Source organism: Cottoperca gobio, chromosome 5 (genome assembly GCF_900634415.1).
Source record: "Cottoperca gobio chromosome 5, fCotGob3.1, whole genome shotgun sequence".
Lineage (NCBI taxonomy): Eukaryota > Metazoa > Chordata > Actinopteri > Perciformes > Bovichtidae > Cottoperca > Cottoperca gobio.
The window spans coordinates 15,714,665-15,731,575 of NC_041359.1; the positions used below are offsets into that span (position 1 = coordinate 15,714,665).

Sequence of the window (16,911 nt, forward strand, 5' to 3'; positions counted from 1 at the left end):
GGCAAAGCCGCAGGGGTTGATGAGATCCGTCCAGAAATGCTGAAGGCTTTGGGTGTTGAGGGGCTGTCTTGGTTGACACGCCTCGTCAACATTGCGTGGAAGTCTGGGACAGTGCCTAGGGGGTGGAAGACCGGGTTGGTGGTTCCCCTATTCAAAAAGGGGGACCAGAGAGTGTGTGCCAACTCCAGAGGTATCACACTTCTCAGCCTCCGTGGTAAAGTCTACTCCAAGGTGCTGGAAAGGAGGGTTCGGCCAATAATCGAACCGTTGATTGAAGAGGAACAATGCAGATTCCGTCCTGGTCGTGGACCAACGGACCAACTATTCACGGCGTATGACCGGGTCCCCCGGATGATACTGTGGGATGTGCTGCGGGAGTATGGGGTCAGACCTCTGAGGGCCGTCCAATCCCTGTATGCCCTAAGCGAGAGTTGTGTCCGGATACTCGGCAGTAAGTCGGACTCGTTCCCAGTGGATGTCGGCCTCCGCCTGGGCTGCTCTTTATCACCAATCCTGTTTGTGATATTCATGGACAGGATATCGAGGCATAGTCGTGGAGGAGAGGGGTTGCAGTTCGTTGACCTGAAGATCTGATCGCTGCTCTTTGCAGATGATGTGGTCCTGATGGCATCATCAGTCTGTGATGTTTAGCAGTCACTGGATCGCTTCGCAGCCGAGTGTGAAGCGGTTGGGATGAGGATCAGCACCTCAAAATCTGAGGCCATGGCTCTCAGCAGGAAACCGGTGGATTGCCTACTCTGGGTAGGGAATGAGTCCTTACCCCAAGTGAAGGAGTTCAAGTACCTCGGAGTCTTGTTCGCTAGTGAGGGGACGATGGAATCGAGAGATTGTCCAGAGAATCGAAGCGGTGGGGGCAGTATTGCAATTGCTTTACCACACCGTTGTGATGAAAAGAGAGCTGAGCCAGAAGGCGAAGGTCGATCTTCGTTCCTACCCTCACCTATGGTCATGAAGTTTGGGGTCATGACCGAAAGAACGAGATCACGGGTACAAGCAGCCAAAATGGGTTTTCTTTGGCAAGTGGCTGGCGTCTCCCTTAGAGATAGGGGGAGAAGCTCAGGCATCCGTGAGAGACTCGGAGTAGAGCAAATGCTAGGGAAGTGTTCCAGGCACGTCCAGCTGAGAGGAGACTCTGGGGAAGACCCAGGACTCGATGGAGAGATTATATCTCCACACTGGCCTGAGAATGCCTCGGAATCCTCCAATCGGAGCTGGCGGATGTGGCCCGGAGAAGGGAAGTTTGGGGTTCCTTACTGGAGCTGCTGCCCCCGCGACCCGACCTCACATAAGCGATAGACGATGGATGGATGGATGGATGGATGGATGGATGGATGGACAAGGGATTTGGATGGATCTTGGATGGAACATTTGCAAAACTACAAACACTTTATTCATAAATACAAGTATTTAAAAGTGAACTCCCATATCAACGGAGGGGAGAATTCAATTTACTTCAATTCATTTCATAATTGAGCCATTATAAAGTTACAAAAATCGTTAAAATATCAAACAAACAAATTAGTTATGTAATATATGAGGTTTACTTCCATTCACTGGAATTGATTTTCCAGACAGCGCCATTATTAAACAGCAATAATTGTTCAGAAATGCTTTTAAGTAGATGGGTTTCTCAATTCAGCAGGAAATGTTTGTCTTAGCTGTATTTCAAACCAACAATTACAAAAAACTTGATTCAATTGTTTAAAGTACACTAAACAATTCATGTATGTACAGTTATACTTGTGAGGAAATTCAAATTGTACAATGGTTTTATTCACAAATTGGCCAAGTTGCTGCTGTCAGCAAAACTAAGGTAATTGATTTAAGCAAAAGCTAAGTGGTTTCAGTTTAATTAGGTAATGGGACTATGCATCTCTAATGAAATAAGATCACTTTCTTCAACAATGATTATGCACTCCTATAAAGGGATTACCTTGGTGTCTGCAAACGCAATGACCTACTCCTTGCTTTAACCTTGTTATTTAAATTGGTATTAGTGCGCCCAGAGTGCGAGGCAGAGATGGCTCAACACACGTTGAGAAAGGATAGAATGATTTGTGCGTATCCAACTCACAGTCAGAGTCTGAACAACCTGCTTAACTCTCAAAGGAACACGTATATGTTATAATACGTGCAGGATTGAATGCTCTAAAGAAAAGCTGTAAAAAAAAAGAGGCTTCATTAGCATAACTGTATCTTTCTCATAGCAATAATGCAGTCTATGAGCAACTACTGTACTTACATACAGTTTGATAAGGCAAGTATTAACCCCCTAACACAATGAAACTATATCACAGCAGCATGTTGCAGCAAGGGATTCAACCAAACAACTGGACTGAGAGACTCATCACCTCTCTAAACTTCTGAACCCTCTTTGCAACTTTTAAAGCGGGAATATCATATAAAGTGAAGTGTGATTCTGCGACTGGCCTAATTTGCACCTGCAATGTTTTTTTCAGTTTGAAAACTAGAAGAAAAGACCAACAACAGGCACACATTTATCCAGTCAGGCCATAGAGTGACTTTCGAAAGGGCTGAGGCAAAAGAAAGGACCAACTTCATCTCACACAGGGTTAGGGATTGTGTTACGGTTCTGGGTTGATTTCGCCCTACAGTCACAAGCTAACCACGGGAGAGCTCTGACTGATCTGAGTGTGGCAGTCAGTCTGGTGGGAGAGGAGGGGTGTCCACCAACATAATCATAGGGTTGTTTGGTTTGATCCTCCAGTCAGTTTGTCGTAGTGCCCTTCAGAAAGACACTGAATGTAACTGACTGTTTGAGTCTGTGCGTAGATGGGTAAGGCATTGTGAAGCACTTTGACCTCATGTCAGGTCAAAAGGAATTGATAACAGACACAGCAGGTAGGTGATAACAATAAATAAAGAGTAATACAATAAGAATGGCTGTATGGAAAACTATGAGATAGCCTGAAAAGGCAAAACTACATTTAGGGAAAGATTAATGATTGTTAATTAAGTTATAGCTCAAACAAAAATTAAACATTAAAAAATAAATCAAGTCCGTTTCCAAAGTCAATAATGAACTGTGAAGCTGACCAATCAAACTGCTCGTGGTTGCTGTGGATAGAGACTCTGTCAGAACCACTTTTCAGAATTAGAGTTTACAGGCTAGGAATAATGAGGTAATAGGTTATGACTTGCTTTATCAGGTAATAGCTGTATCCACATTATCTGTCAAAGGAGACTTTTCAGTAAATGGATTAGTCATTTAAAGCAGACCTACAAACAAGATGAAGTAGTAAAGTGATGCTGAAATGATACTAGAGAAAGTGTTTTAATTTGACGGAAGGGGCAGAATGTTATTAGTTTGAATAATCAGTAAAGTTAACCACATGTGGAAAAAGTTTCCTCACTGACTTTGTGGTTTAATTTTGTTCAAAATGTTTTTGCTCAAACTAATCTTTCATGATGTGGTGGTGTTATTTCCATGAACAGGAGCCTCTTGAAATTGGATAAGTAGCAACATTGCTACTGTAATTGACCCAAAGAATTGATGAAACTCAGCCACTGATCTGGTTATTTAAAGTGGCATTAGGGTGCTGAGTGAGGCAGCCAAAAGGTTATTTTAAGTTCATCAACTTATTAAACAGCACCGGTCACACTAGCGGATCATTACAATGAAGGCAAGGCATGTTGATTACTGTACATGCCACTTGACCGTAACGTCCCTAGTTTGATTTCCACCGTGGGACCTTTGTTGCATGTTATACCACTCTTCCCGTGAATTCTAGTCCACATTGTAAAATATTATTAATATATATATTTAAAATATTTTTCTTATACTGATGCCGAAGTATTTCTGACTGAAGATTTTGCCTATGAGTTGGGGCCATTAAAGTATAAAGTAAAATTTCCATTTTCTTTTTATAATATTGGACTGATTCTAAAACATAAAAAAAGGCAAAAGTATGTGAGGAATCAAAGCTATTTTAGTATATTATTATAGTATATTATTTTGCTACACCGCTACTACTCTGCCACATTTGACCTGAACATGAAATGAACTGAATATGACAACACATATTTATTCATGCATTTATTTATCTAAGTTCATTTTTATATATATATACAATGTTTACAATTCATGATGACCAACTCTGCAATTGACAAAAATATAGAATTTTACATTGTATATAGTTGCTCATTTTGAAAATACAGTACAAAATGTGTTCCCACAGATGTTAGAGAGAAAAAAATATTGTGGCATTCAAACCACATGTTCTTTAAGGATGTTATGTAGATTCAATGGTGCCAAATAGCTGAAATGTTTCAGTGACTGCTGTTCCTCTGACAGCAGGGGGAGTCAAAGTGAGCATCCACATACATGAGTTCACAGATCTTACCATTATTTGCAATTATTTAGAATTCACATCGACAAATGACATGACAAACACTTTCCAACATCCTTCAAATAAAAGATGAGAAAATGCAGTTCATGAGTTTGTTGCTGGAGCCGTTCATCACTGGTCAAGTAGTCCAGACATCCCTGAACTTTACTCCAGGAATTATTCCCGATCAAAGAGAAAATACAAATGAAAATGTCCAGGTGTATGAAAATGTCTCTATATTTAAGAGACTGAGGACACTTCTGTCTTGCTGGCAGAGACTGAGGTCTCATCCTCCACCATGCCGCCCATTCCAATAGTGCTCAGCATGCAGTTACGGAACTGGAAAAAGAGCAAAAAGGATGTTGAAATAACAAACATGTCATGTGCATTGTGGTGGGTTCCAACACTGAAAAATTAAGATAATTTTCATATAAACCAACCTGTTTGTTCATCAGCACATAGATAACAGGGTTGTAGAGGGCTGAGCTCTTTGCAAAGAAGGCGGGGATAGATGCTGTCATGGAGGTGAAAGCAGCTCCCTTGTTCAAGAAGATCCAACCGGCAAAGGAGGCATATGGCACCCAGGCTATCAGGAAGCCAAAGACCATCAAGATGCACATACGTGTCACTTCCCTCTCGGCCTTCTGGGTAGACTCTGACTCCTGCTGCTGGGCTGCGGCCTGAAGTTTTGAAGACCAGAAAACATTGTCAGAATTCACAGCACAATAATAATAATTGTATTTCTTTGAGGTTTGTGAAATAATGTAAATATTTCATGAACTTACAGCTTTTACTGTCAGTACAAGACTTCCGTAAGAGAAGAAAATTAGGAAAACGGGAGTGAAGAAGTGGACAACAAACATGTACATGACGAATGATTCGTTGTTGAAGCCTGGAGCCAGAGTGTAGTAGTCAGGTCCGCAGGAGCACTGCAAGCCCTCAGGAATGTACCTGTGTAGGTTTAAGGAGAGAAAGTATTGCAAATCATTAAGACTTATTGTCTTAAGCCTGAATGGTTTGTTTGAGTGGTTTTCAATGTTTTTAAATCTTAACTGTCAGATTTTAGACATTTAAAGTCATATTTTTTAGAACTAAGTAAAATGGCAAATACAAATGTGAATTACCTGGACCAGCCAACCAGTGGGGGTGCAGAACATGCAAGAGCCATGACCCAGGTGCAAAGAACTCCAATTCCTGCGTGAGTATTACTGAACTTGAAGCTTCCCATGGGTTTGCAGACGACAATGTATCTCTCAACAGCCAGGACTACCAGGGACCAGAGAGAAACTTCACCTGTCGAGAGAAAGAGCATCACAAAGGAACTTTTCAGCTGTTGAACATTTAAGTAAGCTGAAAGCCCAACTTATGTACAGTATATCTCAGTCATTATCAGGTTTTACAAATGGCCTTTCATGAAATGATAACTGCTCTGTAGGAAATTATTAAGTACTGAGGAAACTTTAAAGGGGATTTTAAATAGCAGTTCAACTATTATGAAAGAATAAAGTTGACTTTTTACCTCCAAGTGTGGCCATGAATCCCTCAAGAGTGCAGAAAGTGGGTCCAAGAATGAAGTAGCCGTTGATAGCGGATGTGAAGGTGATGGTGAATCCAAAGAAGCACATGATCAGTCCAGCCACAGCCAGGTTGACCAGGATTAAGTTGAGAGGCGTCTGGAGCTTCTTGTTCTGAACTGTTACCAACAATGTCAGAGCATTGATGGGAGTTCCAGTGCAGATCAGGAATACCATGTAGAGAGCTAGAAACTTGAATATCATGGGATCTACCAAATAATACTGTGGGTATTCAAAGGGACTTCTAACAATCCCGCTCCTGTTGGACAATGGGATGTAGAAGTTATTGCCTTCTGTGCCATTGGGCTCGATTCCGCCTTCCCACACCATCGTCCCTAGTCTGTTGTGCTGTTGAGCTTCTTCACCTAAAGAACCAAAGAGAGTTGGTGGACTCGACATTCAGACCTGCACAGTGTGCTCTTTATACCTCATTACTAATCTTATCATCAGTTGCCAATAATGTATTTAAAGACAGAGATAAGGAAATTAGAGAGGACATATTAATTAATCCCGGATAGAGAGCCTAATAGATGGTATTCTCCTAATCCTCATAGAAGAAACTGAATTAAGTTCACCATCTTCAGTAAACATACTCCAACCAAGCCAATCAAACCTGGAATCATATGTCTATATATTAATATATATATATACAGGACTGTCTCAGAAAATTAGAATATTGTGATAAAGTTCTTTATTTTCTGTAATGCAATTAAAAAAACAAAAATGTCATGCATTCTGGATTCATTACAAATCAACTGAAATATTGCAAGCCTTTTATTATTTTAATATTGCTGATTATGGCTTACAGCTTAAGAAAACTCAAAAATCCTATCTCAAAAAATTAGAATAGTTCCTCAGACCAAGTAAAAAAAAAAGATTTATAACAGTAAAACAAAATCAAACATTTGAAAATGTCCATTAATGCACTCAGTACTTGGTTGGGAATCCTTTTGCACGGATTACTGCATCAATGCGGCGTGGCATGGAGGCAATCAGCCTGTGGCATTGCTGAGGTGTTATGGATGCCCAGGATGCTTCAATAGCGGCCTTTAGCTCATTAGCATTGTTGGGTCTGGTGTCTTTCAGCTTCTTCTTCACAATACCCCACATATTCTCTATGGGGTTCAGGTTAGAGGAATTGGCAGGCCAATCGAGGACAGTAATGCCATGGTCAGTGAACCAGTTACTGGTGGTTTTGGCACTGTGGGCAGGTGCCAGATCATGCTGGAAAATGAATTCCTCATCTCCATAGAGCTTTTCAGCAGACGGAAGCATGTAGTGCTCTAAAATCTCTTGGTACACAGCTGCATTTACTCTGGGCTTGATGAAACACAGTGGACCAACACCAGCAGCTGACATGGCTCCCCAAACCATCGCTGACTGTGGGAACTTCACACTGGATTTCAAGCAACTTGGATTTTGCTCCTCTCCAGCCTTTCTCCAGACTCTGGCGCCTTGACTTCCAAATGAAATACAAAACTTGCTTTCGTCTGAAAAGAGGACTTTGGACCACTCTGCAACTGTCCAGTGCTTCTTTTCCATAGCTCAAGTCAGACGCTTCTTCCGTTGTCTTGAGTTCAGAAGTGGCTTGACCATGGGAATACGGCTATTGTAGCCCATTTCCCGGACACGTCTGTGAACAGTGGCTTTTGATACCTGGACTCCAGCTTCAGTCCACTGTCTTTGAAGCTCCCCCAAATTCTGGAAGCGACTCTTCTTCACAATGCTGTTAAGGCTGCGGTCATCTCTCTTGGTTGTGCAGCGTTTCCTGCCACATTTCCACCTTCCAACAGACTTTTTGTGGATGTGCTTTGAAACTGCACTCTGTGAACAGCTTGCTCTTTGAGACATTTCTTTTTGTGTCTTACCCTCCTGATGGAGGGTGTCAATGATGGTCCTCTGGACAGCAGTCAGATCAGCAGTCTTCCCCATACTTGTGATTTAGTTTACTGAACCAAGCTTAGTGTTTTTCAAGGCTCAGGAAACCCTTGCAGGTGTTTCGAGTTAATTAGACGATTCAAGTGATTCACTAGTATACTTTTTCATGATATTCTAATATTTAGAGATAGGATATTTGAGTTTTCTTAAGCTGTATGCCATAATCAGCATTATTAAAATAATAAAAGGCTTGCAATATTTCAGTTGATTTGTAATGAATCCAGAATGTATGACATTTTTGTTTTTTTAATTGCATTACAGAAAATAAAGAACTTTATCACAATATTCTAATTTTCTGAGACAGTCCTGTATATACTGTATATTTAAGCAATAGCTCACGACAGGCCGTGGTATATGGTCATTATATCACAGTTAAGGGCCGTGGTTCAACCCCCTTAACTGTGATATAATGACCATATATCACGGTCTGAAGTGAGCTATTGCTTTTATAAAACAGTTACCAAGTGGGGCAATATGAAAGAAAAATACACACTCCAATTTAAATAGTTTTATTATTAAATAATGATGTTCAAAATAAAATAGTCCCTCCGTTGCCTTCTGCACAAAACATAGTGCGAGGTGGTTGCTATGCAACAACACTAACAGCTAGCGCGATGTTCTGTTCGTTTCGTTTTTTTTCCATTTGGTCTACCTGCTCTTCACGTAGCTCTGCATGTCATCTTTTAGGGGCTTTTTTCTCTGGAGATAGGCACTGATCAATCCACTCCTCCAGAGTAGAGAACATTGTATTATACGGATTGCATAAATGGACGCTCCCTTGTATTGGCGCATGCACGACCGGAACCCGGGACCAGATTGACTGTAAACACGTCTGTGTTTCAGCCTGTATAGTACGTGTTTGATTATTGTCATTTCACGCTGATATTATTTAGAAGGTGGCTTAGTTGATGGCTTAGACGATGAGATTGTTGAAGTTAGTTGGTTATGGTTGATTGGAGTAAAACAGTCTAGATATATTTCAGGAGTTACAGATGTTTTTAAAATTCCAACAGTTGAAGTTAAGTCATTACCAATTGAGGTCAGGAGGAGATTAATTTTGTCTCTAATAATTATAATTTTATCGTTAAAGAAGCTCATGAAGTCGTCACTACTGAGAGATATAGGAATAGAAGGCTCTGTAGAGCTGTGGCTCTCTGTCAGCCTCAGTGCTGAACAGAAACCTGGGGTTGTTCTTATTTTCTTCTATTAAGGAAGAGTAATAAGCTGCTCTGGCATTACGGAGAGCCTTCTTATATGTTTTAAGATGATCTAACCAGACTAAACGAGATTCTTCCAATTTAGTGGAACGCCATTTACTTTCAAGATTTGTCGACTTTTGTTTTAGTTTGCGGATTTGTAAATTAAGCCATGGAGCTTTCTTTTTCTGTTTTATGATCTTCTTCTTTAGAGGAGCGACAGAGTCGAGTGTTATTCGCAGTGAGGCTGCAGCGCTATCAACAAGATGATTAATTTGGGAGGGACTAAAGTTAGCATTGGAGTCCTCCATTATATTGATATTGAGTCCTGGTATTGAATTAAGTGCTGATGGAATCACTTCCTTAAATTTAGTCACAGCACTTTCAGATAAACATCGAGCGTAGGATATTTTGCCTACTGGTTTGTAGTCCAGTAACAGGACTTCAAAAGTTATTAAAAAATGGTCTGATAAAAGAGGATTATGTGGACACACTAATAAACTTTCAATTTCAACACCATATCCCAGAACAAGGTCCAGAGTGTGGTTTAAACAGTGAGTTGGTTCATGTACATTTTGACTGAACCCAATTGAATCTAATATTGAGATAAATGCATTATTAAGGATGTCACTATTAACATCCACATGAATATTAAAGTCACCTACAATAATTACTTTATCTGTTTTAAGGACTAAATTTGATAAAAATTCTGAGAATTCAGATAGAAATTCAGAATACGGACCAGGAGGGCGGTACACAGTAACAAATACAACTGGCTTTATTGTTTTCCATGTTGCGTTTGAGAGCGTAAGAACAAGGCTTTCAAAAGAGTTATAGTTTAGTTTAGGCTTAGGATTGATCAAGAGGTTTGAGTCAAATATGGCCGCAACTCCACCTCCTCGGCCTCGAGGCATGTGAGTATTAATATGACCGAGGTGGAGTGGATTCATTTAGACTGACATATTGTTCATGTCTCAGCCAGGTTTCAGTGAGACAAAATAAATCAATCTTATTATCTGATATTAAATCATTTACCGATCCAGCTTTCGTTGATAAAGATCTGATGTTTAAGAGCCCACATTTAATTTTTAGATTTCATTGCACTTTTGCAGCGGTGGTGTTTATTTTAATTAGGTTTTCATGTGTAACTCCTCTTCTGTTAACCATAGACTTGATTAGTTTCAGTGGTCGTGGGGCAGACACAGTCACTTGTCTCTGTTCTTGTCTTGTTAGACCTCAGTGCTGCTTTCGACACTGTTGATCAGGACGTTCTACTACAGAGACTGGAATTTTCAGTAAATGTTATTCATTTAAGGATTTAAACTTCAGTTTTGAATGTACTTACTTAAACAATACTCAAGTATACTTTTGGACGACAGAAGCATAAACATATTTAATAAACCTCATCCAGAAGGTATAGCAGTGTAATTCTAAAAATCCATATAATAATAACAATAAGATCCATTTAATGACTTTACAGCCATACTTCCTTGTTATTGCTATTTTCTGGCTCCCTGTGGATTTAGTTTTTCTAAATGATTTAGTAAAAGCAGTCTTACACTTATTCACAACAAATCTGCATATAAATAATTTATAAAGCTCTGTCTAATCTTGTACTATGTTTTTGCTATGAAGCACTTTGGGCTGCAATTCTTGTATGAAAGGTGCTATACAAATAAAGCTTATTATTATTATTATTATATTATTATTATTATTATTATTATTATTATTATTATTATTATAAAGAACAGACATAATGAAGAGTAAAGACTTTGACCCAAGTATTGCCGTTTGGGGTTGATGACCAGTTTAAATTCATTGAAATAATCACATAGTGTGTATTTAAATCACACATGCAAACTGTTGACACTGGATGAGAAAGTGATCTGATGTCTTATGATAATAAAACCATGTATGTTAATGCCCTGCATGTACAAACAGCAACCATCTGTCACACGGCTGTCATAAGTATTTCCAACTCCCACTAGTGGGATTTGCAGATCAAGGAGCTTGTGTTTATCTGCTTAGCATCCAAAAATTGTCACTAGCAAGCTGTTAAACCGGAGGGGTTTGGCCCTTTCTAATCTTCAACCCTCACAAATTGGATTCACACCTTGTACGCAATTCAAAGGCGTTGAGCAGGTTGTCTGGGAGTTAGGGCACACGTTAGAGGTGACACCTGTCTCCTTCAATTTACTTTGTCTTCAAAAGTGATTACAGCTGCCACACACTGCCCTCAGAGTTCACAGACATTATGGTGTCTCTGAGGGCAGAGACTGAAGGTCAAATATATGTTTTCATGTTTTCTGATGATGATAAGAATTTCCTCTTTAGAGGGCACTATAGATGCCCCTAATAAATCACAATACTATTAAAATGTTATGTTAGCTGCTCAGTATTTGGGCTGTAAAGCATGCTGGCCTAATTATTTAGATGTAATGGTACATACTGAAAACAACCTACTTTGTGTGCATCTTTGTCAGTACTCAGATCTATACTTCAGTAAAAGTAGCAATACCACAGTGTTACAAGTAAGAGTCCTGCATTCAAAATATCACTTAACTAAAAGTACTAGCATCAAAATGTACTTTAAGGACAAAAAGTAAAGGGACTTGTTATATAGAATAGCCCATTACAGAATAATGTATATTATATTATTGAGCTATAATTATTGATGCATTGATGTGCTCATAACTTTAATGTTGCAGCTACAGCTAAACGTGGGCCTTATTTCTTACTATATACACTGGTGGGTAGCTTGGGAATTCACCCCTGAGATCAATAAATTATTATTATTTTAACACAATATAAATCGTAAATGTCACACGCATCAAAAACACAAACATAATTAAACATGTATTTAAAATTTAAACAGACATGCACATTTATGTCAAGTACTACATGTGTAATACAACAACAGATCACTTCTACGTCAGTTCACATGAAATATGTCACCCTATCGCAGGAAATGAAAAAAGAAAAAAGTCAGATCATTTTAAGTTATGATCTCATAGAATAATCATAACTCTGAATCCCAAGTTTTTATATTGTCAGGAACTCCCATTTATTTATACTTCAGCTTTTTGTTCTACCTTTCATAATGATCTTTTCCTGTAAAATATAATGTTTGACAGGTAAAATGAAAGAGCTCAAAACCAGCTTTTTGGAGTATTGAATAAATAAACTTTGCCAACACAACAGCATTCAAAAACGTATTTTGATCGTCTTGAAAACCCCAAATAATATTGAGAGTGGATAAAGGTAAAATGATTGCTTGTTCAGATAACTAACCTGCCCCCTGCTGCCAAAAGGATGCAACAACTAGATAATACCAAAATAAATGCATAGTGTTCACCTCGGCACAAAACCTACAGATATTATCCTCAGTTATTCTCCATAATTTAAGAATTTTAATGCTGGTACAATCTTATAGAACATTTTTAACTGAAAAGATGAAAATCAAACACAATATGTTTGAAAAGTGTATGGATAACATGTTATATTCTCAGAGGACGTTAGGAAATAATACAAATCAGAGTTGATTATACAATTCGGCAACAATTTATAATGTATATATATATATATATATATATATATATATATATATGTGTGTGTGTGTATATATGTAATTTAAAATAACAAGGGCGACAAACATCAATAAAGTCGTATCTTTATCCATAATAAAACATGACAATTTATTTGTTGATTATAATTTGTAACAATAGTCTAAATCTAAAGAGTAATGTTCTTGAATTTATGATCTGCCAAGCATTAAACAATCAAACCAACAGTAACTGATAAACTTCTTAGCAAGCATAAAAACTACAATTATTCATACAAGCAGGCATTAAACCTGCTTTAGGATGGTTTAAAGAGGTCAGAGTCGTGATTTGCTTATGTGGGGCATCTGGCACAACGGAGATGTGAGAGCTGAGCTCTAAATGAGATTGATACAGAAGCTTGGAGACACCCATAAACCCGAGGCAGGTGAGAGTCTAAAGCACAGATCAAAAGGGTGCCTGCCCCATGCGTAGAGTCACATGTTCACAATAGTTAATTGGGATTAGCTTTCTGCTTTACAGCTATGCAAGGATTTAACACACTCCTGTGGAGGTTAAGTGTGTTGAAAGTGTAACAGGATGTGCTGTACCTGTGCCAATCAGAAAAACACTAGTTAATCTGTTGGTAGGTCAGGAAGACACATGACTGTATGACTGACCTAGAAAATATTGTTGTTGTTTTTTTATTTAGCCTTTATTTATACAGGAAAAATCTCATTGAGACACAGGGTCTCATTCTCAAGAGAGACCTGATCAGATGGTAACAGTACCATACAAAGTTGCAGACAGACAGGACACTAAACACAGAGGCAACGTCATAAAAACAATTGTAATTGAAATTGCAAAGAGTGTAGAATTAGGTATTGCGAGAACAAACACCGACAGATGAATTCTCCAGATTTTTTTTAAATGAGTTTAAAATCTCCTCGGTGTCTCAAGATGGACAGCTTAAGTTCCTGCTGAAGCGTGCTCCAGGTTGAGGGGGCCGAGTATGACGAGGCCTTTTTTCCAAGTTACGTGCGAATTGAGGGGACGGACAGAGTGTAGTTCTGAGATCGTAGCCCATAGCTGTACTGTTTGTGTGAAATGTAAGTGGGTATGTAGATACATTAGTGTTAATCAATGAACACACAAAAGTGTCACAGAAGCACACTGGTTTATATGTCATGGAACAAATATGTCTACTTCGCATCGAAGTAACAGCCTCCCAACTTCACCCACTTTACTTGTTTTTACTCCATGAGAATCAAATGCTAAAATATCATTTATTTTAATACATAATCTGAATATTCTCATGCAGAGTTTTGTGTCTGCGGTTAGGGTTAGCTGTGGGAGAAATATAATTTTGCGGAGACAGGGGTGCAAATGCATACGCACAGGGAGGTGAAAGGGAGGTGAAAGGGAGATGAATATGGCTAAAGCCCAATATAAAGGGAATAGTCTCCTGGAGTCAAGGCACTTTCTCTTAGGCCCTTCTGACATAGACAGACAATAGATCTGTGCTCCTTCTAATCTCTGATCTCCATAGTGGCTCAGACACTCATGTGCACCAAAGGATTACAATCTAATGCTCTCCTCTGCCACCTACAAATACATGGATATTACAACCCATTGATACCGAATCCAACAAATTACACTCATTCAAAATATTTTCATAATGCTGTTTGTAACATCTGACTAGTACAATCTAAACAACTATTAAAACAGTAGTCACATGCAGGAAGCCAGGCTCTACACAAAGGTGAAAGGTCAGGTGTGTGGTGGTGGCTGCCTGACGAATGCATTGAAAGAAAAGGGTCAAATCAAAGGTGGTTCAATTACAATAGAGAAGCAATGGTAAAACTAAAAACAATTATTTTCCTTTTATGGCCCACAATAGTAGCGTGTAGTTTCAGTAGTTAGTATTGAACTACTTGAATAACTATGCAAATATGAATGTAGTTAAACTACCCTACTGAAAAATGTAGTTCACTACTCCCCAACACTGCAAATAAGATCACTGTCAATCGATAAGGAAGAAGAAGAAGAAAAAGGGCACAGATGACAAACAAAGGAGCACATATATATATATAGATATATACATATATATATATATATATATATATATATATATATATATATATATAGATATATATAGATATATATAGATATAGATATAGATAAATATGTATATAGATATATATAGATATAGATATGTATATATCTATATATATATAGATATAGATATAGATAAATATATATATATATATATATATATATATAATATAGATATATATATATATATATATATATATATATATAGCTATAGATATAGATAAATATGTATATTTATATATATAGATATAGATATAGATATGTATATCTATATATATATATAGATATATATTTATCTATATATATATATAGATATGTATATATATATATCTATATATATAGATAGATATAGATATAGATATAGATAAATATGTATATTTATATATATAGATATAGATATGTATATGTATATATATAGATATAGATATATAGATATATAGATGTGTAGATATATATAGATATAGATATAGATATAGATATAGATAAAGATATAGATATAGATATAGATAAATATGTATATTTATATATATAGATATAGATATGTATATCTATATATATATATAAATATATAAATATATATTTATCTATATATATATATATATATAGATAAATATGTATATTTATATATATATATATATATATATATATATATATATATAGATATGTATATATATAGATATAGATATAGATAAAGATAAATATGTATATTTATATATATAGATAGATATGTATATCTATATATATATATATAAATATATATATATATATAGATATACATATTCATCTATATGTATATATATATATATATATATATATATATACATATGTGCTCCTTTGTTTATCATCTATCTATATATCTATATATATATATAGCTATATAGATATAGATAAATATGTATATTTATATATATATATATATATATATATATATATATAGATATGTATATCTATATATATATAAATATAGATATATAGATATATATATATAGATATAGATATACATATCTATATATATAAATATACATATTTATCTATCTATATATATATATATACAGTATATATGAGCATAATTATAAGTGATAATCTCAAACAGAACTACTTCCATATTGGTTTATGCATTTGAAAAACATATGTGAAGAACAGTTTTTAACAGCGGGACTATCTCAGTAAACAACCTTCATGGTTTAAAAGTAGGTGGTACATAAGCATTTACCATGATTGAACGTTTGCTTTTGGTGCTGAAGTGCCCTCTGGTGGTCCATTACATGCTGCTCAGCATGGTTCAATATCAGGAAATTAAATGCTGGTGGGTTTTTCTATCCTGTCATATTGGGGCAACCGCATTACTGACAATATAGGAATATCATTAAAACCTTAATTTAAGCTGAATTCTATTATTGTTTTTCTCCTGATTCATTAGCTAAAGGAGAATGTAGAAAGGATGATGGTTCACAGGATTGTGTGATATATTTGCATGTTTTTTCTGTAAAATTTGAATGTATTTTAGACATAATGTTTAAAGTTTACTTTGATATGTTTTGTTGGTGATTCATTAGGATTTGCATTTTATTAATTGACCAATTGTTTTTCTTTTGTTTTGTTTCAGAGGCTGTGCAATACTAATATCCTCCTGGTGTGTGTGTGTTAATTTGTCTTTGAAATATTATATTGTTGTGGTATTATGTTGCCTGAGTGAATAAAAACAGTCTCCAATTTGGGGATTAATAAAGAATAACTGCATAAATATTGGCTAAACATCATTCTTATTTATTATCCTACACCTCATCAGAAGTTCAGTTACAGCATCATTTATGCAAGGTTTTTCAGAACATCATCAAGTGGAGCTGGTCTTCAGTATATCTTTGCAGTTAGGCTAAGCTCATAAAACATATTAGGCTACAGTGTTCTCAGTATTCACGGGTTGCGAGAAGATGTTAAAGTGACACATTGCATAGCAACATGGATATACTCCTGCAACTAAGGAGCAGAGCTTAATGCAGCAGGAAATACATTATTTTTGAAGTGGGATGCTTTGACCATAAACCTGCAGCACCTCCCAGACTCCAAACCTTGGAATAGGTAATGATTTGATGTTGTATTTGTACTATGTTGTTTATCCTGTACACACGACATCTATTGCACGTCTGTCCGTCCTGGGAGAGGGATCCCTCCTCAGTTG

At 36.9% G+C, this 16,911-nt stretch overlaps 1 protein-coding gene across 1 annotated transcript; it reads right to left on the minus strand.

Moving 5' to 3' along the window:
- Positions 1–4,610: 4,610 nt before the first annotated feature.
- On the minus strand, positions 4,611–6,274 carry LOC115007888 (green-sensitive opsin-like). The gene is made up of 5 exons (XM_029430986.1): positions 5,890–6,274; positions 5,495–5,663; positions 5,156–5,321; positions 4,811–5,050; positions 4,611–4,709 (listed from the first exon to the last, which is right to left on the minus strand). The coding sequence occupies exons 1-5, from the start codon at positions 6,272–6,274 to the stop codon at positions 4,611–4,613; spliced, it is 1,059 nt and encodes a 352-aa protein (XP_029286846.1).
- Positions 6,275–16,911: the final 10,637 nt, after the last annotated feature.